This window comes from Dermacentor variabilis, chromosome 1 (assembly GCF_050947875.1).
Source record: "Dermacentor variabilis isolate Ectoservices chromosome 1, ASM5094787v1, whole genome shotgun sequence".
NCBI lineage: Eukaryota > Metazoa > Arthropoda > Arachnida > Ixodida > Ixodidae > Dermacentor > Dermacentor variabilis.
The window spans coordinates 226,950,982-226,973,388 of record NC_134568.1 but is presented as its reverse complement, the minus strand read 5'-3'; the positions used below and the strand labels follow the sequence as shown (position 1 = coordinate 226,973,388).

Sequence of the window (22,407 nt, the reverse complement as noted above, 5' to 3'; positions counted from 1 at the left end):
CAGCATTATATTTATTTATTTATTCAGAATACCACATCCGCCGAGAGGAAATAATTGTAGTGGGCGCACGTTGCGAATAGAACAAGTACGATGGAAAAGAGGATGTGAAATAGGTGAAATCAAAACGAAGAAAATTGCGACAGCATAAAGGTACGCTTAAAGGCATATATGTCATTCACCAGTACAAAAAAAAAAAATGCTGCGAGGCATATGTCTTGTTTGCGTTTCCTTTCTTTAACGCTGCGAGCCCGGTACTTCCAGGTCACGAACGGAATGCGCGTTATGAGCGTGACACAGCATTCTCGACAGGAGAGAGAAAGAGAGATAAACTTTATTGTGTCCTTGATGGGGTCCAGGGGTGGCGGGGGTTGGGAGACTAACCCCCAGTCCCCGCCCTTCCTCAGACGGCGGCCCGTCCTTGCTTTCTGGCGGCGTCTTCAGCCATCGGGACGGCCCAGAGCTGCTCTTCTGGGTCCAAGCTGAGCAGCAAAGCCTCCCACTGCTCTGCCGTAGTTTGATGCGTGTAGTGTTAGTGCGGTGGGCGTCGGTGGGTGAGGCTTTGGGGCGTTGCCAGATAATGTGATCGAGGTCAGCGCGGGCCTCGACAGGAAAGTAGCGAGCGCTGAGTGTTCAAGAAAGGAAACGCAAGCAAGGCAAATGACGATTATCGTTGTAGGACAAGATAAGCCCCAAAGTGTGCAAACTTTTTTTAAGAGCGCCTAATAAACCTGGGGAAGGAGTTATTGGAAGTGGTAACAACGCGTCATCGGGAAAATGGTTCCAATGGCTTATTGTGTGCGGAAAAAAAAATTCACCGACGATTACGATACTCCCTGATGCGAAATTTGAGTGCAGCTCAATACGTTTTTTTATTCCGCGATATATTGAGGCATCACACCGATCACGGCGCCACACAGTTTCGGCTTCCCTGCAACTGCAGCTTATGCAACCGTGATCTTTACCGGGAAACACTTGCGGCGAACGCTATGCGAGAAGGCGACCTTTCTAGTTTTTTTTTTTTTCCTCGCTCAGCCGGCGCCGGCGCTGCCGCAGGTGCGCGGACGTGTGTCATCGCCCGCAGCGCTCCGCGTTCGCTCTTTCATTCTTCGTTGCGCTTGTTCGCTCGGTTACGCCGAGGGACAAAGCCGACGCTCGCCGCAGGAATGGACGCATTAATTTGTAAAACGAGGTGCGGCAGTGCTATAAAAATAATTACGTTTATTAGACACAGATATTATTACATGCGTGCGTGGGTGCGTGCGTGGGTGTGTGCGTGTCTGTGCGCGCGAAGCCGAGTGAGAGCCCGGGTCATTCAGTGCGCTTGTAATTGTTTGTTGGTCTATATAAGTCAAATGCACCTATTATTTTTAATTAAAGAAACGTAAGCTCGGAATCTTCGCGCGCGTAAAAGCAGTAGGTGAGCTATCTGGACATTCCTTTGTTAGAAATATTAATTCACTCGGTAGTAAACTCTAACGTGCTCGTTTCTACAGTAAGACAACCGCAACGTCTTAGCTGCTTTTGAGTCCACCAGAAATGCACACTTGATACAGTAACCGCGGAGAAAAACACTGAGTGTTAGACGTGAAATAAATATAACGGTTTCACCATTGACCTAAAGAGCCGCTATACGTTTTAATGGTGCGTGGAGAAGGGCAGACAGAATAACATGTTGTTGCTGGGTAAAACACAAGAACAAAAAAAAAACGATAAAACGCTCTTTAACGAACATTTGCGAGCCCTCATGTAGCGTCCACATGGCGGAACAAAATCGGGCGCCAATCACGCTCGTGACACGTCTGTATTTTGCGTATAGAATGAAGTAAACGCGAGAATCACGAAACAATCTGTATCAGAACGCACACACAAGAAAACAGTTCACCGGGACACAGTCTACACGCAAGGCTCAAGACATATTTATCGCCAGTCCACGCGATAGTAGATTGAATCATGGAAACCCGCTGGCAAGTCAGCATTGTGACTGCTTCAAAGCTGTGACGCTGAAGATGTTTTATCTCGCGACGCTGCAGAGTAGACTTAGGCCACTTAGGTCCTCGGAACTCGAAATATGACCCAGTGGAGAATCTGTGACACTGCAGAACATCTGCGCGGCGAACGAGAGAGGTGACGTCTAGCCGGCAGTCCGTGAAGCAGAGTACCCCACAGTGGTGGTCGACGCTTGTGCTACATGGGTGACTTGTTTTCCCCGCTCATATGGAACTCGATGATCAGGTAGCCGACTATGCCGATCACGAGCGCCACTACGAGCGCCACAAGTTTGACGTAGACGCGCAGGTGGCTTTGTGCGGCGAACATGATGATGAAGCCCATGGACTCCCACAGGCGGTAGTTGGCGAACGCCGGCTCGCGAGCGTCAGCAAAGATGACGCCGTAGAAAGCTGCGAAGTCGAATAATTAAGCCAATTACATTTCTCCGGCTCATTCTCACTGCATCGTCTCCGTCATCGATGTTAACACTTTAAGGACTTTAAGCCAAGTCCTCTCTGTAATGGCGCCACTCTAAAAGAGGGCGAGAGATTGCGTGACTGACACAATAGGGACCTACACGTGACACTGAATGCGGTGGTGAAAATTTAATGTACACGCTATCAATAAACGTAACAATATACACAGATAGACAAAAGAAGATGACAAAAAGGGGGAGGGGAAGGAGGGAATTCACCATTCATCCAAAGTATAAACATTGCACGGCGCAGTTATTTGTTTAGAAGAAATGGATTTTCATGTGCACTTAAAGAGATGTCTGCACCAGAAGAACGGCTCAATTAAGCACTTGCACACACTTTTCCTTTGCTTTCGGTCACTTCTCGTTTGAAGTTATTTTAAATCTTTTCTATCCGCAGTGTTATTCGGATGTATAACCTTATTTTTAGTACCGTGTATTTGTATTTTATTATGCTGTAGTTGCAACGTTTGACATTGTGTTGTAGGTTGTCATGACATTATCATGCATTTGTTATTTTTATTTTATGTATTACCTAATACTGATTCACACTCGATGTTTATTCGTAATTATTTTCCGGTAGAAATTGATTTCTTATGTACGCTTTGTTTTGTAAACACAATTTGTTTCCTGCAGGTAATCACATATTTTGGTTTAGACTCTTTACTAACCTATGACTATGTCTAACAGTAACGATGTGACGCGCTGGAGCAGACAAGGACAATAGAGGGGGACACGAGCCGAGCGCTAATTTTCAACAATTGGTTTATTTGAAGACCGAGGCACAAATATATACGTACACGACACCCCTATACCACAGCAAATGACATGCGCCCAGATATGACTTTTTTCTTTTCCTTTATACTCAAGTACTGGTATATGCCCAAAAGCGGTCACACTATCAAATGCGCACGCTAGGAAACATTTAAAAATGAAAATTCTATCTCGGTCAACGAGATGGACCCCCCGGTACGCTGACGCAATCCGTGCCCAATGTTGCAATCTTCGTTGCTTCAATGATTAGTCTTCTTAGTTCATCTCTGTGTGACGTTAACACCACGGTATTTCGGAAAATTGGTTCGCATCCACACGTGTTGCAATGCTGTGCTAGCCATCTATCGCGTCCTTTCTTAGCATTTTCAGAATGCTCTCTTAATCTGTCGTTTAGGCAACGGCTTGTCTGCCCGGCGTACTGCTTACCACAAAAAAGAGGTGCTTGATATACTATTGATTCCTTGCAATTTAAAAATTGTGTTCTATGACGCCTCTTGCAGGCGTGCGTATTATCCTGTGGAGCATTGCTGGCCTTACAAATAGTTTTTACAACGACGCTCTATATGGCTAGCCGATTCGTCCGTCCGTCTGTCGCCGGTACGCCAGAAACTCCTCCGGCGCAACCCCATGCGCATGTGCGAAAAAAAGAAAGAGAAAGGGAGGCGCGCGATTAGCCTTGGATTAGCTGCGCCACTAGTGGCGTCATTGCTCTCCGTCGCAGCCGAGCGCGCGTGCAGCCAACACCACCTAAACAACCTTCTCTTGTCCCGGTCGGGGATACAGGTTGAATGAAGGGATCGCACCCTTATGGGCAACGTTAACCAGAGCGCCGTTAGTTTGTTTTTTTCCAAGATTATTTTATTTATGCAAAACTATTTGCGCGCTGCATTATTGAATGCCCGTCCATAAAAAATGCAATGGTTCAACCTTAGGATGGAGTACGGATTTCGGGTAAATGATGGCAGGGAGCATGGCTTATATTGAAAAGTCGCAGTGCTGCCCTTTTCATCAGAGCAGCTTCTTTGCCTTGACTTATTGTCGGCGTCAAAGAGTTTGCCGTTCATGCGAGCACAAAAGTTCTTCAACAAAATGTTAGCACTGCACCATAACCCATATCTCATGATAACTTCATTGGTGTGCCCTTCTTCAAATTCGGGACACATGTATTTATTCCAGTCTAGATTAGGCTCTAAATGAATAATTTCGCTTTCGAGGGATTATTACATACAGTACCACAGTCCACATATTTACAACACCTCAAATGAGTTTAGCAATGGAGATACAAAACATTCGTGCCACTATTTACAAAGAAACAGCTCCCTTATTCCGCAGAATTCCAGCTTTTCTCTTCTTTGCCTTAGCATTGGCACCCAGTATTCTGTCATTGATCTTGCGGAAACATGAACGCACGATTTTTTGGCCCCGATTCGTAATTGCTCCAGCAAATGGGCACGCAGCACTTATTAGGCATATCCTAGCATGAACGTACTCCACATTCCGCGGCAATGAAGGCTTGCCGGGCACACAACCGCAATCCAAGCAGAAGCGCAGAGACTACATGCACGGTTCACGTCCAGAAAAAAAAGTGCGCTCGGAAGCATCTCGCAGCATGCCAGGACTTTTCTAACCCTGAAGCTATCCAAGGAGCGGCGGGGTTCCCGGAACTAATCGAATTGTTATCGCCGTCGTCGCCCACACGATATTCCGCGTCTCATTTTCAACACATTTGCGCCGCTCGTAGCTTCGTAGCACTCTGCACGGGACTTCTATGTGGGCCTCTTTTGCGCGACGTAGCTCCGGCTCCGAAATAGGTAGGCCATAGCGCACGTGTCATACGTACCCCTGAGGAGCAGGCAGCGTTCGATCGGCAATGCCGCGAGCAGAACCGGGAACGAGTTCGTCTACGCCGTGCCGATGCTACAGCCCGGGCACAAGAACACGCTCGTGCGGCCGAGAGCAAGCAGCAACTGCGTACCGAGGATCGGGCAGCCTTCCAAGCCGTCGTTTAATGAACCGTCGGGATTAACCCAGTGATAAACGCCGGAGCCGTACGCTTCAGCTTTGTTGGTTAACCATCTGTACGGAGTGCTTGGGCGGTGATTTTTTTTAATTCGCACGGGGGCTATAAACACTACCTTGACGTTGGCCCTTTCTGCCAACCTATTTAGGCGATGCGGGTTTTTTTTTGCGTAAATATGGAACGAGCTACTCTTTTCCGATCTTTCGCGCTACTCGGAATATTCGTTTCCTCACCCATACGAAACTTCCTAATCAAGCCTTCCGCGACCACCGCCTGAATGTGCAACAGGTATCCTACTTCCGAAAGGTGAGAAGATTCACTGCAGGGATTGTCCATCATTAAGTGACCACATGATTTGTGAAGAGCGTTCAGAAGGCATATACCGATGATGCTTTTCTTTACTATGGAATGAGCTGAGCTGTACGGCAACAGCTGTTTATAACCTCGTGGTTCATATTGCCAGCAGGTTCGGTCAGCATGGAACGTAAACATAATGTCAAGAAAGCGTAGCTTTCTGACATTAAGTTTCTTGATTTCTTGAAGAAAAATACCGGAGGAAACGGGATTAACTGGACCATTAGTCCTAAAAAGGGTGCTTTCGTCCCTCAAGGGACTAATTGCAGGAGTATGCGTACTGTGTGCAAATTTCGGAGAGTAATTGTTTAGTCCCTGGTCTGAAAGAGAGCGACTGGAGTACGAACGGCAACATTTCCTCCCCATGTCCTCCGCCATTTTCCTCCGTGTCGTGAGGTGATGCGGCGAAAACGGTATTGTCTATACATCGTGAACAACTTGACGTTTGTGCAGTGTTTATTGAACTACATACAAAGCAGCACTTTGTCTCTTGGTGGGAAAATTTCGTGAAATTAAAAAAAAAATGAAATGTTAGGAGCCATGAACTTCAAGTGCACGCCATAAGTGAACGATGTACATTAAACGCGCCAGTCACTGATGGGCTGGTAGATTTTCTTGGCCAATGGTACCCAAGCTCCTTACTTTCCAAAGAGTTTACAAACTTAAGTGAAGCGACGCGCAACTCAAACGGGGCAGGATAAGCGACAGAGCCTTCTGTGTTGTCCTGCGTGCCCCGTCTGCGCTCGCTACGCGTACATCACGTAATGTGTCTCACTTGAAATCGCCCTAAGAACAATAGGGCAGCTTTCTTTTTTGCAGTCGCTTATGGCTGGAAGTACACGCAACGTTAGGCTCTTCCCGCGTGGCATACAGAAAATGCCGTCTCTTTTGTGTTGCCGCACCTGCGTTTAGGTACTTAACTTGGTCTCAGTATCCTGTCACATCAACTGAGTTGCCGTGGTGTAGCTGTTAGAGTACCTTACTTGTACACGTGAGGACGTAAGTTCGAATACTTGATTGGAGCGCTTTTTTTTTCTCCAGCTCAATAATTTTTTATCAGCGTATAAACGGCTAATTTCATTAATTACTTATTTGATGAGCATCGGAAACAGTGGCCGTTACTCCTTTTAGGAGCACCGGAAAAGAGCAACTGTTAGTCCTTGAAGGAGTAACCGCATGGGGAAACAGTGAATCCTCTCGCAGTTAGGCCCCAAAAGGACGAATGATTGTGGCAGGTCAGTTACTCCCCAAAAGGAGTAACCTCGATACCCCATTTCGTCTTTTTTTTTTTTCTTGGAGCGTGCGTCCCACGACAAGGCCGTACGGTAGCACTGTTCAAGTGTCTAATAAGTGTTGCCTCTTTTCATGTGTTGTAATCAAAAGACCGTGTAATGAATAAAAATAAGAAATGCAGCAGAGTGCCTCCAAAATCCGGATAATTACTTGCTTTCTAATAAGTAAATACCAACATGGTAAGCTGGAACAGGGAAAATTTCATTTTCAGCCGCATAAATGTCGCAGTATATCTGAAACTGTTGACAGAAGTAAGAGGCAGGCTTCCACCTGGGCCAGACATTCGGGAAAAAGTGGCACCAGTGGGAAACATTACCACGTGGTGCCACTCACGCATATCGGCAGCTCTCTCAAGTGACGCCGAAAGGAACAGAGCTGCCGATTGGAAGTACCGGCTCAGCGCAGCAGCAGCAGCGCGCCAAAGCGATAAGTTCTTTATTTGATTTTTTGCTCATTTGGTTGGTAGAGTGTTATAGGTTAAACGAGCAGTCTGTATATATTATTTTTCATGCTTTTCAATTTCTTGGTCTTTTTGATTATATATATATATATATATATATATATATATATATATATATATATATATATATATATATATATATATATATATATATATATAAAGTAGGTAACGAATAATTGTATTTTTTTTTCTACAAGTAGGGCTGCTTTTGTACGACGCCTTCTTTATACAATATAATTAGTCGGTACTAGGAGGAATCCAAGAGTACGTTGTTCTGAGTACGAGCGTTCCTACGCGTTGGAAGACACGCGGTTCGCGTGAGAACGCGATGCAAACAGGGCATATTTTCGTCTAGTATGTGTGTGCTAGGGTCGCCACTACACCGTCTAGAGCATCAAAAGGATAAGCTAGCTAAGCGGGTTGGGAAGCTAGAAAGGAAACTCAAGAGCGAGCAGAAGCAGGGAAAAGTGGTAGAAGATAAGCTGGACAACGTAGAAATGAAGCTCAGGGCCACCATTACGCAAGGCAATGGTGAATTCTTCGATGCGAGCGCCGCGAACGGAGCTGGCTCCGAGGTGATAACAGGTAAGGAAACCGAAACCACCACGCCAGAAAGCAGTGGCGAACAAAAGATTTCATACAATACTAGAGGGGACTCTGGCGTTGGTGTGTACTGTGGCTGCAATGGGAGCGGTTGAGCCAGCATGGGGATTATGGGAAGTACATGGATTGGCCTAAACTTCGTTCTTCTAGCTTCAACCGGCTTCGTGGCTTTGTAAACTCGTCATTTTCAACAATGTACCGCGTAATAAATAATTAAATAAACATTATTAAAATTGTCCGGCGGCAAGATTCGAACACAGTACCTCTAGCACAGACGACCGATATTGAAACCACAACGCGACGGACGCATGCATCGACAGGCGACATATAACGCCCTTACGAATTAATCGCGGGCAAGCCCGAGACGCTTGGCGCATTTCGATTCGGCCACCTCGACAAGCTGAACCGTTGCAATTAGTAGCGTTTGAGCGTGTTCGCAGCGTCTTCTGCACTTACAAAAGTATAGACTGCTCTGAAATATACGACAATGAAGGTATACAAAGCGTAATAAACGAATCCACAAGAACGTCTGAATGCACAAGCACGAAGATCAGGCAAACCCGTGTACTTCCCATAATTCCTATGGTGGTTCAACGATTGCCGCGCCAGAGTTCCCTCTAATATATTGTAGGAAACTCTATGGTGGCGAACACATCGTGATCGTGACTATGGGGCTACCACTCACGTGTCGCCCGCGGATGAAGGCAGCAATGCGTAGCGTCAGGATAAGACAGGAGGGGAGGGCATCGTGGCCTCAGGTGCAGCTTTCGGTGGTGGTGAGGAGGAAAAGAGTCGAGTTGACTTTGTTGGCAATTCAAACATGCGTAAAGCAGAACCGGTGGTAACAGAGAGGGGGGTAGTTGCAGTCGAGCGAGTCCAGATTAGCGCGCATCCGAGGAAACCGATTAGGAAAGTGATAGCGAAAGCCAAGGGACATATGTGGGACACCATGGAGGAGAGGCACCTAGTGTTGATAAAATGGGCGGAGTGACTGACGTACTGCACGGGCGAGGGACAGGGAATAGCCAAAGGGGTTACCGATCTCCGGAATGTTTAAAAAAAAGTGCAAATCCCAGTGCGCAGGGTGCCAGAGGTCGAAAGACAGGAGTATGTAAATGGAAGGACAGTGCCTGTAATAGCAGGGAAACTTGGACGCTAGCCAAGGCAATGGATTGTAATGGTCGTTGACATCAACCAAGAAGCGCACCGGGCATGCCGCGAAGGCGCTTTTGTGCGTAACACGATACATTTTAGCGATGGTGTAGCAACACCGGTTGGACGTCCCATCGTGGAACGGCGAGTAGCTTTTTTACACGTGCCCCAGGCAATAAGGAAGGAAGATTAAGTATTAAATGTAGCGACACACGAGCAAGGAGCAGAACTCGACCACAAAGAGTTAAGAAAAGACGCACAGAGGATAAGTATAGAGACAGTAAAATTTGGTACATACACATGCAGGGTGGTCGCAAGCAGAAACAATGGTTAGAAATTGAAACGCAGCTGAACGACAAAGCCATTAGCGTGTACGCCTTGACCGAAGCGCTCATACGAAATTTGGAGCAGCCACCTCTTACTGACAATTTTGTATGGGAAGGTTGCAATAGAATGACTGGGTCAAGGAAAAGCGGAGGCGTAGTCATGCTAATTAGGCTAAGTATGAACTGGGGAAGGGTAAAGAGACATGTAAGGAACAGTTATGGATTAGCGGCACATGGGAAGGCAAAAAGAGGTGGCTTGGAGTAGCTTACATATGGACTGGTAGTGAAAGCAGAGATAAATATAAATAATCAATTGATTGCATTAAAAGTGATATTAATGAGTTCGGGAAATCGGGCCAGGTGATATTAGTGGGAGATATGAACGCACACATGGATGATTTAGACGGATATACTGATTACAACGGTTCTCTAGTGCTAGATTTGAGCGATGAACAGAACCTTATAGTAGTTAACAGGGAGAATAAGTGTCATGTACAAGTAACGTGGCAATGCGGAAAGAGCCACGCAGTCATGTATTGACTACGCCTTAGTCTCAGAAACGGACTACAAGCGACTAGACCAAATGAGGATAGACGAATATGAAAAAAATAGCCTGGGTAGCGTTCATAAACGTTTAACCTTAACATTTGGGAGAAATACTAATGCAAAACATGAACGAATAGCATCAGAATGACTAAGAATTAATGAAAATCAAATAACAGAGATCGCCAAACACATAGAGAAGAATATGGAAGCGTTTCCTACAACAATCTGGGAAAATAAGGAAATGGTAGATGTTATGCAGTAAATCGGAAAGACACGGCAAAAAAAAAAAAACTGTTGGATTGGAAAGAGGAAACCATGTAAGTGGTGGAACAAGGATATAAAACAAAGTATATAAGAGTGCAAGCAGGCGTGAAGGGATCATTGAGAAGCCCAAGGTTTGGATTACACGAAGAGGTGCTCCTTAGATGGAACAAATACGGAGAAAGAAAAGGGTAGTGAGTGAGCTCGTGTAAGAGAAAATTAAATGCACAAGTGAAAGTCGGGTGCATAACATTCGCAAAAGAGACAAAGGCGCACCAAAAAAGGTGCTGGAACTATGTAAGAGCACTCGAAACTCCAACTAAAGGAAGGAAGGAAGGAGGAAAAAGTGGAGAAGGAAAGGTAGGGAGGTTAACCAGTTTAGCTTAACCGGTTTGCTACCCTACACATGGGAGAGGGATGGGGGAGATTAAAGATGGGGAAGGGGGAGAGGGAGAGAGAGCACATAGCACAGCACACACACATCGTCCGTTGGAGTCCATCAATCTGGCTTGGTACGTGACATCACTCTCACAGCCGCTTGTCTAATCCAGTCTCTTTCAAAAACCGAAGTAGTCCCTTTGTCGCCTTCACTTGCGATGTCTTCTGTCGGCGGCATGTGAAAATCGTGTCGAGGGACAATGGTCTACTGTCAAGGTGCGCTAGAACAGATGCCAGGGACTGTCGCTGAACATTATATTCAGGACAGTCGCACAGAATATGTTCCAGCGTCTCCTCGCAAAGACAGGCATTACAGAGAGCGTTGTCGGCCATTCCAATGCGGAAGGAGTAAGATTTCGTGAAAGCCACCCCTAGCCATAAGCGATAAAGCAGAGTCGCCTCTCTTCGGCGGAGTCCAGTTGGCATATAGAGATGCACCAACGAGGGCAGATGGTATTGACGGTTGCTCTGGTTGGTCTGGCTGTGTGGTGTGCACCATAGAGATAGCGTGATCTCCTGTGCAAGCACTCGAAGTCTGCTAGCTGCGTCGGATCGTGAAAGCGGTATGGCCTCTTCTTGTGCGTCTTCAAGAGCTGCCCGAGCGGCATTATCGGCATCTTCGTTTCCAGTGACGCCGCAGTGACTTGGCAGCCACTGAAACGTCACGTGGTGTCCTTTCTCCTGTGATGTATGGAGTAGGCACCTAATATCGATTACGAGCTGTTCGAATGGCCCGCGACGCAGAGCTGATTGTCTGAACTGTCGTCGCCTGTGCTGAAACAACTGTCTCTGCTTCTTCTGCACGAGAGGTACGCGGACAGTGAACACATTTATACTGATGGTTCCACAAACATGCAGTGTTCTTCCGGTGCTGTGGTTGTCCCAGCAAAAGCTATTACCATCAGCTTTAGGACTGACCACCCAACATCATCGACATCTGCTGAACTAGCTGCTCTTCGCGCTGCACTTCGTTTCATCAATCGGGAGCCACCTCGACAATGGTCAATCTTCAGCGACTCAAGGGCAGCCCTACAATCTGTACAACTCCAACTAAAGATTCGCAAACTACTATGAGGGATGAAGACGGTAACATCTTTGAAGGAGATCAATGCGCTGCGGTATATCAGAGATGTTATTAGGGATAACTTCGGCACAAGAGAAAGCATAGATCAGACTCAAACAGATCCACAAACAGATAAGCTTGAGAAATCAAAATTTAGCGTAGAATACTTTTGCTGGAAAAAAGATATCCCTAATAACACGGCCGCAGGAGCCGGCGAAATCCCCGTACAGTTAAAAACCTCGGTCCAATGAGCAAGGCACTGCTGATGAATGTCATAGAGCAAGTGATTAGAACGAAGGAAATTCCGGTTGGATGGAATGAAAGCAAGATGAACCTCCTCTATAAAGGTTGAGGTGATAAGGATAAGACGCGCTCGTACATGCCAGTTACGGTAATATCGGTGATCTATAGAATTGCAATGCTAGCCATAAAATTAGAAGTGTCGAAGTGGGTAGAAAAAAAAAGTTATGTGCTGGTGGAACTACAGAATGAGTTCGCAGACGCTTAGAGTATAATATGTTTGTACTAACTCAGTGCATAGAGATTTCAGTAGCTCAGAAAAGGCCTTCATGGATAGCATTTCTAGATATTAAAGGAGTCTACGACAAGGTAGACAGGGAATTCTTATGCGATATTCTCAAGCATGAAGGCATACATATGCTAAGCTACACCTCAAGCTTAGCACAGAGAAATCGGAAATTATGATCTTTAATGAAGAGGCGAGTAATTATGTTGTGTCAGTTCAACAGCAAATCATACCCATAGTCAAGCAATATAAATACTTCGGCGTATACATAAACGAAAGAAGGACTTACTCAAGCACTCACCAAGACACTTAGAAAATAAAGGGGAAGCGGAATGCAGCAATAATGAAACATAGAGCACTTTAGGCCCATAATAAATATGAGGTGGTGCGTGGAATCAGGAAAGGAATAATGGTGCCAGCGTTAACGTTCGCAAATGTTATTGCGTGTTTATAATCGGATATCTTGTCAGGGTTGGAAGTTAACCAAAGATCGGTAGGCCGGATGGCTTTGGGAGCCCACGGAAAAACTACAAACTAAAATAATAATCATGGGGTTTTACATGCCAAAACCATGACCTGATTATGAGGCACGCCGTAGTGGGGGACTCCGGAAATTTGTACCACCTGGGGCTCTTTAACGTGCGCCTAAAACTAAGTACACGGGTGTTTTCGCCCCCATCAAAATGCGGCCGCCGTGGCCGGGATTTGATCCCGCGACCTCTTGCTTAGTAGCCCAACACCATAGCCACTAAGCAACCACAGCAGGTGAAAAAAGAAAACGCAAATGAGGTAGTACAGGGTGATATGGGTGTGGCCTCTTTTGAAGTCAGAAGCGCAGAGCAAAATTAACTTTGAAGAGAGACTCATAACATGGATAAAAAAAAAAAGGCGGCTAAAGTGCTCAAGTATCTGTACCTGAAAAGCGTGGACAGGGAATGGAGGAAGAGGTCAAGAAAGTTTGCAACCAAGTACAGGGTTATTGAAAGTGTAAATTGACAACCAGGAGTCATCAGAAACAAAGTGAGAGAAACAGAGGCAGCGAATTGGACACAAAGAATGGAAACAGAAAGGCAATGGAGATTTACAAGAACGGGAAGAAAGAAATTAGAAGGGAAAATATGTGCGATAATACAACGGGCGGTGCCTTGCTATTTGAGGCTCGAGCTGGTTTCCTTAGGATACAAACATACCGAAGCCTATATTCGCAACAAGTTGAGGCCTGTGTATGCTGCAGCAAAAATCCGCAGACCACTCAGTACATCCAAATGGAATGCGAAGGGATTCACCAAGTGAGAACCGTAGGTCACGTACACCTTCCAGAAGCACTTGGATTTGAAGTGGACGGAAGCATCAACCGGTCTGCACTCCAATTAAGCGAGAGACTAAACGTCTCTATTGGTGGAAAAAAGGCAGGGTATTGGTGGAAAAAAGGCAGGGTAGAGATCGATACGCCCGGAACCGTTGCAGGCGTACGTAGCGATGCAAATGGAGAAGTTTTGAAGAAGAAAATCTATGGAGATGTATAGAAAAATGCTAGAATGAAAATGATTAAATCAAGCAGACTATAGGTGACTATTCGTCACCGCCCAGTTTCAAAGGGGATAATAATAGTAATAATAATAAATAATAATAATAATAATAATAATAATAATATTAATCGGCAAAAAGAGAAGCCGGCATGTAGGATTTCTACGCTTTGTGCGGCCCTTCGCTGCGGCTTCAAATTATCCACCGCATCAAACTGTCAGGTTATTTCGTGCACGGCTCCTATGTAACATTGCTTCAAAGGAATTGTGTTTGCCAAACTTCCATTTTAAGCCGCACAACAGTGGGCTAGAGTAACGTTGTTGTATAAACAGTATATAGCGCAATAATACAACGTTCCAAAATGCACTATATATACCGTGTGTCCCAGATGACGTCGGCCATGCTGTTAAAAGAAAATAGATTAAAATAAAACACGGCGCACGCTACGATTAAAAGACGTACGGTGCTCGGTCGACAGAGGTCGGGCGACTGAACACCATTGATGTTGAAATTGTATTTTTGCACCGTGTTTCGTAAACGTTCTTCTTTTTTTCTGCAACCGCTTGGCTAACGTTAGCTGGGACACCCTATATGAGTCACGTACGCCATCCCCTGTATATCGTTTAACGGCCGCCGACAAGAACATATATGTGTACATCACATCGTTTTAAGGACCGACTGCAGTCAGTTTATTGTCTGCTAGAGTTGAGCACTGCAGAACCTACGGTTCACATTACCGAAACCAGTCGAGTGTCGTGCCCTACAATGAGGAACTCTGCGGAGCGCGTCAGTCGCAGCGTTCACTGACCCGTGCGCTTCAGTAATAGCCATCTGGACATACTGGGAGCATATCCAGGAATCTTCAGATCAAGTGTTCTTCGGTTGCCGAGACGACGTCGTCGCTGATGCAGCTACTGATCTAACACCGCTGTTCGAAGCTAGGGATGCCTCTAGACGTTGTTGTTGAAGCCAGCGACAATTCGTCTGATAACAGCGATCAAATGGTCGCTTCTGGAGGCCTTGCATCCTTTCTGTCATACCAGGCAGATTGCACGCGAAGGTTGACAATTATTCGCGCGTTCCATTGCTGTGTCTGTGGCATAATGAAAACTGGCGCGCGCGTATGCGTGCGCTCGCTTTAGTTTTAGCTTTAGAGCAAGCTTTAGCTCGGGTGCTCCTATCTAAATACGTGTAAAAGGAGAATTTGTTTTTCTCGGCAACCACTGCATGGCAAATTTGGCGAGGTTTGTTGCATTTAAAAGAAAGACTTAATATCTAGTGACTGTTCGTTTCGAATTCTTGATTCAGGTCGCCAATGTTTTATTAAGAATTAGCAAAAATCGAGAATTTTCAGAAAACGAGGCTATCAATTTACAACTCCGTAACTCAGCAATGAAACATGATATCACAATTCTGTGAATTGCATCTAATAGTAGATCTAAAGCGGTCAAATTTATATGTTACACATGAATCTCAAAGAACTCAGTAATATGGAAATACAGATTTTGCAGAACCCTCATACACAACGCAACAAATTCGCGTAAGATATAAATTGACATAGGTAACTTGTCCGCTTTGAATGATCTAATGGATGCTGCTTACAGAACCTCGATATCTGTTCTTGATGCATAGCTATTAATTTGTAAACATCGTGCTTCTATTTTTTTCAGACTTGCGAATTTTGATAATATTTTTAACAAAATTCAGGCCCTAAATCGAAATTACGCTTCCAACAGTCACTAGAATTTAACTTTCTCTCTCAAATGCAACAAATTTCATTAAAATCGGTACAGGGGTTATCTCAGAAAAAACATTCTTGCGTTTTACATGTATTTGAATAGGCCGCGTCGGAGTTGGGCCCGAGCTAAAGCTTCCTCTTAAAAGAGTTGTTGCTATACGACATTACGCACACGTAAATTGTCGCAATACGCTAATTGGCGTTCACACGAGATAAGCGTGCATGCGTGTGCGGCCTAATGGGTATAGCATCGGGCTTCTGTACCGGAGAACCCTGGTTTAATCCGACCAACGCCCACGTGATTTCTTTTTTCTTATTGAAGAGGCCCAAAACGAGGCGCGAGAGGAAGCTACCTACAACAACCGATCAGCAAAGTGCCTGGCGTAAAGCAAACAATGCTTCGCATTACAATCGAGCGATGCTTCTACGAGGACACCACACGCATCACCTGTGAGAGGAAACATTGGCAAGACGAGCGATTTCGGCCGCTATTCTGATGCGATATTGGTATCCGCGTGCGTGTCTGTTCATCTCGGCAGGGTGGAAATTATTTTTCCACCTAAGTTGTGTAAGAGTGCATATTTCCTATCAACATATCTGCGCTTTCCACATTAGCACTCGCGTGTACCCAAATGATGTCGGTAAGTCATGTAATAAACACTCCAGTTTACATGCTTACAGATTTTGTCACTTCTCATCAATAAAGCATCGAACATTTGTTTTGTTGCGCTTTTCTCCCGCGTTTAACTTCTTTTTTAACACTTCAGTACAACAGAGGAAGAAAAAATGAAATGCTTTTTCAGGAGAAAGTCTCGAAATGAACAACTGTTTAGTTTTATTGGGTCTGGTTTTTTTCCTTTTTCTCCGGGGTGCATGTTGCATTTATCAGACGAAGTTTACAACGTTAGGCGAGTAAACGAACCGCGAAGCGACTGAAGAAAAACTGCAGTCATTTCACGTGAGCGTAATAGAAGCTTTTCTGCTAGTGTTGCTTAAGTTGAATTTGCAAGATATCTGTAGCCGTTTGTTTGAATCTCGAGTACCGGTTCGTGAATTAGAAATGGGAAGCTACGTAAAATCTTGAAACATTTGATCGAACGTTTCAAGGAACACGAGAATACATCAGTGTGCCCCTCATCCCACCGCCCATCTTTCCGTCATGGACATGATCATCGTCAAAACGACAAAAGATGGCGCAACTAAACTCTACAACAAACGTAATTCTTCACTTTGGAGATGACCATCCGACGCCGGAACGAGGTTGTTTGATTTGGACTCGGGCACGACGCTATATACAACAATGGGACGTTCGGCCACATATGGCGAACTACCATAGTTGGCGCAGATGCAAATAAGTCTCGCGTTTTCAAAACTCCTCTTACGTATAAGTGCTATCCGCGATTGGCCACGGCTGCTGCAATTGTCTCGTTATCATGTGATCGCTTTCATGACTGACGGGCACCTGAAGGCTAGTCAATGAGAAGACGCTCTTACATAAAAAGAAGTTTTGCATGTAAGTATGAACCCTGTTATGAGAACCCTGCCCACACAGTCTGCACGCTATACTAAATCCGCAAAAATCGCAGATAAGCACTTTTACTTAGATTAGAATGGCATCTGATGTTTTTAGTCATTTTTACGTTTTGTTGTGTGTTCGATCTGGCATTTACCTGTAAACCAACGCGATCAATTTCTCTCTAAACACGCATGTTTTTCTGCAATGCAGTGAAGGAAAAAATCATAACGCACATCATCACACGCAGTGTTCCGGAGGACAAGGCATCCTTAAACGCATCGACATTCGATCAGCCGAAGAGTATTTTCTAACGATCCATTTGATTTTCCACTCTTTTCGTCCTTCGTCATTGGCCCAGAGAGAGAAACAAAAAAACAAAATGAAAAAAAGGCAGGGAGGTCAACGAGACTATCGTCCGGTTTGCTACCCTGCACTGGGCGTAAAGGAAAGAGGGAATAGAAAGAGGAAAAGAGGTGGAGAAAGAAAGAATGCGCACTGCGCGCACACAGCAGGGCGCACAGCAGTAGTACGATCGGCCGTTGAGGTTGGTGTTCCTCAAAAAACGGCAGTAACACAAGAATCACTTTGTGTGCCATCGACGGATGTGGCCAGGCTCTAAGAATTTCGGCTTCGGATAATGTTCTACTAGAGTCCATTCGGCTTGGTGCGATCTGTAAAGATCCGCGCCGGAGGTCGTATTGAAGGAGAATGCACAAGCGTGGCTCGGAGGCGCTGCCGCGTGTCCGTTATCTCTGGGATCGGCTACTCGACGCGACGAATGATAAGAAGAACAGGAAATTGACGTGGGAGGTAACAAAATACGGACACTGGGTCTGGATAACGTAGCGATTCAGTTCCAAGGATATTCCTTTGCGCACTTCGTGAGTTGTCCGAGAGGCGCTCCGCCCACATTACCACAGGTATCCGGCTGGTCGTGAATGGTGAATGATAAGAAAGGAAGATAATCGAGCGAAGGTATCATTACATTATACCGACCCAGGCACGGTATTCACAGAAATCTCTTACGCTAGATTTGCTCGTAAGAAAAGAATCCAGCCAATCCTGATGCTTCACATATTATTAGCGAAGGCGGCCAGCCAATGGCAAAGAACACTTATGAACGAGAAACTTTGTGAATTCAGCCTCTCGTTTCCCGAATGTTAGCTATAACCAAAACTTCCAGTTCACGTGTATATCTTATTCAATGAGTTCTACTATGAGACTTTGATGTCAGTAAATTTGGTTTTCATTGGCACAGCAGCCGATACCACTACATTGCGGCCATTAAGGACTTGGAGCCGAATTCACGAAGCTTCTCGTTCCCAAGTCCTATTTGTCATTGGTTGGCCGCCTTCGCTAATATGTTCAGCATCAGAATTGGCTGGAATTTGAACAATTGTAGCGTGAGAGCTTCTTGTGAATACGGGCCCTGATATTGTACGCAATATTTTTTCTAAAGAACATGGAGCAGAATTCACAAATCTTTTTCGTTCGCAAGAGCTGCCTGTTATTATGCTACCGTCTTCACTAATAACATGTCCAGTAACACTAATTACTGGCACTTAGTCTTATACCAAGAGTTCTAGCATAGGACTATTCTTGTGAATAGAGGCTATGGTCTCTAGCTCTGGTGTGTCCTTCGGAGTGCAACTCAATGCGTTGCACGTTTTTCTCGAGGAGTACTCTTGATTAAATGTCAAGATCGGACGCGTCATGCGGAGGTTGTGGGTTCAGCTTTAATCGGCGTCAAGCTGCCTTTTTTTTTCACATTCACTTTCTTTTTAATTGTTCGTTCTACCAGGGTCCTCCGATACTTTTCATCTGGTCATGAAACTTCCGTGTAACGCTACGGCAGAGCTTGATACAGCGCCCGCAGTGGACGCACCCAGGCGCTGGCGCGTGTAGAAGGTGGACTACAGCAGACGCCGGAGGGACGCCACAGGCGTTCTGTGCGTACGCTCACTATTGCGCAAAGCTCAACTGCCTGTATCGGCGTGCGAATATCGTCGACACAAGGTGCAAATCGCCGCCCCGTTTCTGTAAAGTGTTCAAGAACTTAAACGCGAACAATTTCGAAACGACCACAACGCCTTGTTTCATTTCCAGGTTCGACTGCGTTCGCCAGCGGCTTACTTCATAATTCAAGTTGTACACTTGGACTACTACTCCGTCGTTAGGATCCGACTACAGATCAAGTGCACGTCGTGGTTTTATGTAATTACGCGTAAAAAAATACGTCCGCTTTAAACTAACAACGCTAACCAACTGACTAACTAACCAAACAAATAAGAAATTACTAATTACCAACTAATTAATAAACTGACAGAGCTAAGCAACTGACTAACTAATCAAACAAATAGGTAATTACTAAACTAATTATCAAACTAACTAACCTATCTTACTAACTAATCTAACAACCAATTGACTAACTAAACTTAATAAGTTGCGTAACAAACTACAGTAACAAAACCAACTCAGCCAATAAACTAATTACGCAGCAATAACTAAGTAATACACCAACTAAACCAATGCAATAAATAAAGTAACTGACAAAACTAGTTAACCAATCAAGCTAACATAGGTAAACAACTGATTTACTACGTTGTCTAACTGAAATAACACAATTATTCACTAATAAACTACCTAAGTATAATTACTAAGCAAATATAGTTAACTTACTAACTAATCAACTAATAACTAACACACTGAACTAGCTAACCAAACATAATTGACTTATCCAACTAATTAACTAAAGTGCAAACAGAGACAGCCGAACGAAACAGTTTGTGAAAGGAAGGCTACCATTTATTTATTTATTTATTTATTTATTTAGATACCCTAAGGCCCCACAAGGGGCATTACATAGGGGGGAGCATAAAGCAGAACACAATTTTCACAAACGAAGGAGCATTGCAGGTGGTTGATACAGCACTTTTGCACAAGTAGTGAAACGTAGTAACAAGGTAGATGTTACAAAAATGTGCAATCAATAAAGAAAGGAAAAAAAATTGCGGATATGAATAAGTGCTCTGGGAGATAAAATTTTGTTACTGAAAGTACTAGGATTCTAGATACGATTGCAATACTGAATGAGGGGGGTGGGGGCGACGTCAATCATACAACGGTGCCGTGAAAAATTTAAACACAAACGCATCGCACGTTAAATTATTTTGCCAAACGTTCCCGCTGCATATTCACGCCACAAACATGCTGAAATAAATGTCGGAGAGGCGCCTTTCCTCGTGAAACGTGTGCATTATCGTGCAACACCGGCCATCTATAGCGGGACAGAGTGTTCACCTTCTACTTCCGCAAGTGCCTCTGGAGCCACCGTCTGTCCCTATATGAAACTATGAAACTTTCAGGGAAGTTTCACGACTGCCGATGAAAAGTATTGAAGGACCCTGATTGCACATTCGAAATTTTTTTTTTAAACACAGTTCATTTCCTCTATGCTTTCCTTGGCTTCATTGTCTGTTGGCTTCAATCGAGTCCCTCGCATCCCCAGATTTTTCTCACTTGAGAACACTGGCGCCACTTCAACCCAGCAGCTCTCCTAGCTCTCGCCCATAAACACATTTAAGATAACGTCAATTTGATCGTGCATGGCGTTTGACCGACAGGCAAACCCTGCAAATAGAGATTAGGTCATGTCATTACTGCCCTGTCGACAATAGATTAATTATGGAAAGAAATGTGTATTAATCTCCTATTCTGCACGGACTTTCGAGGAACAGCGCCACAAGAGCTCGCTGGCAAGGGGGCCCAGAACGTGTGCTCGGGCCGGTACCTCGAGCAACTTCAATTCCTCTGCTAGTTACATCACCCTCTTCTTCAAGTTATACGGATTGCTGAAACTCGTCGGCAACTTTTCCATCTCCTGACATAACATGAGGTACGCCCGCAATAATATGACATGCGCATATGGAGAGAGATAAAGTAATAAAATTGACGACATTCTTAAATATATGATGTCATCCTGCCAAGCTACGAGCTATGAAGAAGAAAGGTTTTTTTCTTCCTCATGAGGGTTAACAATGCCAAGAGTATGACTGTCAATTGAAAAGACAATTCGTAAGTGGGACTCGTATATGCATGCGGCGCAACAGCTGACACTGCAACTTACGCCCACCTTCCACTACACATGTGTGCATAGATAGTTCTTGTCAGGAAGGGTCCTCTACGGGTTATCTTGTTTGGCACATGGTAACTTTTCTAGAGGTGCACATTAAATACATTGAAGATAACCGTTGCTCTTTTACATTAATAAATGGTAACAGCCGCACGGACATGTTCTTTAAATGCATAAGCATTTCTATGCCTACCCAGTGAGGAAACCCGTCTGTCCGTCCGTCACGTAAGACCAACGCGGCGAAAACACAGCGCATACGTAGCTATCAGCGCTCGGCGCATTCTGTCGCCATCGCAGATCGCTTTCAAGATAGGACCCGCGCGACCGCGCCATACGGAGCATCGCTATAAAGAAATCAATGTATAAAACAAACAAAATCACGCTGGAACTCCTCTTGGAGTTGTCTAAATATGCGTAAGCATTGTGCCACTTGGTCATCTCACCGAAGCCGTGTGTCATTATCAATGTTATGAAACTTGATCCGACCAGTATGAACTACAGCACTGCGGCGACAGGAACTGCTTCGGACGGTGGCGCAAGGGGAATTGATGACGCAAGCAAACTACTGCAGGTGTCGGCGCCAGGGGCGCTGATGACCTTCCGATCATTATAGCGGTTATCGCTCTTTAGCGCTTTATCCATCCGCGTCGACCATTATTAACAATGGTCAACCGTACTCCGGCGGTGGCTGCGTCTGCGTATGGCCAACACCACCTAGATAGCATAAGGCCTGTTTACTCCGATCCATGACGTCACGCTACCTGGCCCCAAATTTCCATTGACAAGGCTGGCGTGATGAAAGCGGTGACGTCAAAATCACTGTTGCCTAGTCGGGAGCGTCCCCGTTAGATTACACTGCAGTCGGGCCATGTAGCATGACGTCATGGATCGGAGTGAAAAGGCCTTGTGCTATCTAGGTGGTGTTGGTATGGCGCGGGCCTTACCTTGAGCGCGATCTGCGGTGGGGACAGAAAGCGCCGACCGCTGATAGCTTCGTGTGCGCTGCGTTCTCGCCGCTTAGTTCGCGTTGAAGCCAGAGGCAGCACGAAGGTGAATTCGTCCCTGCTGCGGGTCCTATCTTAAAAGCGATCGTCTTACGTGACGGACGGATGGGCGGACGGGGTTCCGCGTTGAGTGGGCATAGAAATGCTTAAGCATTTAAAAAGCGCGGCAGCAGCAGCGATGAAAATGACCTTCCTGCTACCTCTCGCTTG

At 45.2% G+C, this 22,407-nt stretch overlaps 2 protein-coding genes across 2 annotated transcripts in view; one reads left to right on the top strand and one right to left on the bottom strand.

The window, feature by feature from the left end:
• Positions 1-22,407, top strand: part of LOC142558001 (ubiquitin-conjugating enzyme E2Q-like protein 1) — a 197,915-nt gene that overhangs the window by 14,261 nt on the left and 161,247 nt on the right. The gene's annotated exons all lie outside the window — the stretch shown is intronic.
• LOC142560905 (protein unc-93 homolog A-like) overlaps positions 2,141-22,407 on the bottom strand; it is a 31,049-nt gene continuing 10,782 nt past the window's right edge. Inside the window, exon 2 of the mRNA XM_075673353.1 lies at positions 2,141-2,399. Within this exon, the coding sequence (XP_075529468.1) occupies positions 2,185-2,399 (215 nt within the window). The 3' untranslated portion in view covers positions 2,141-2,184. The remainder of the gene's footprint in view (positions 2,400-22,407) is intronic.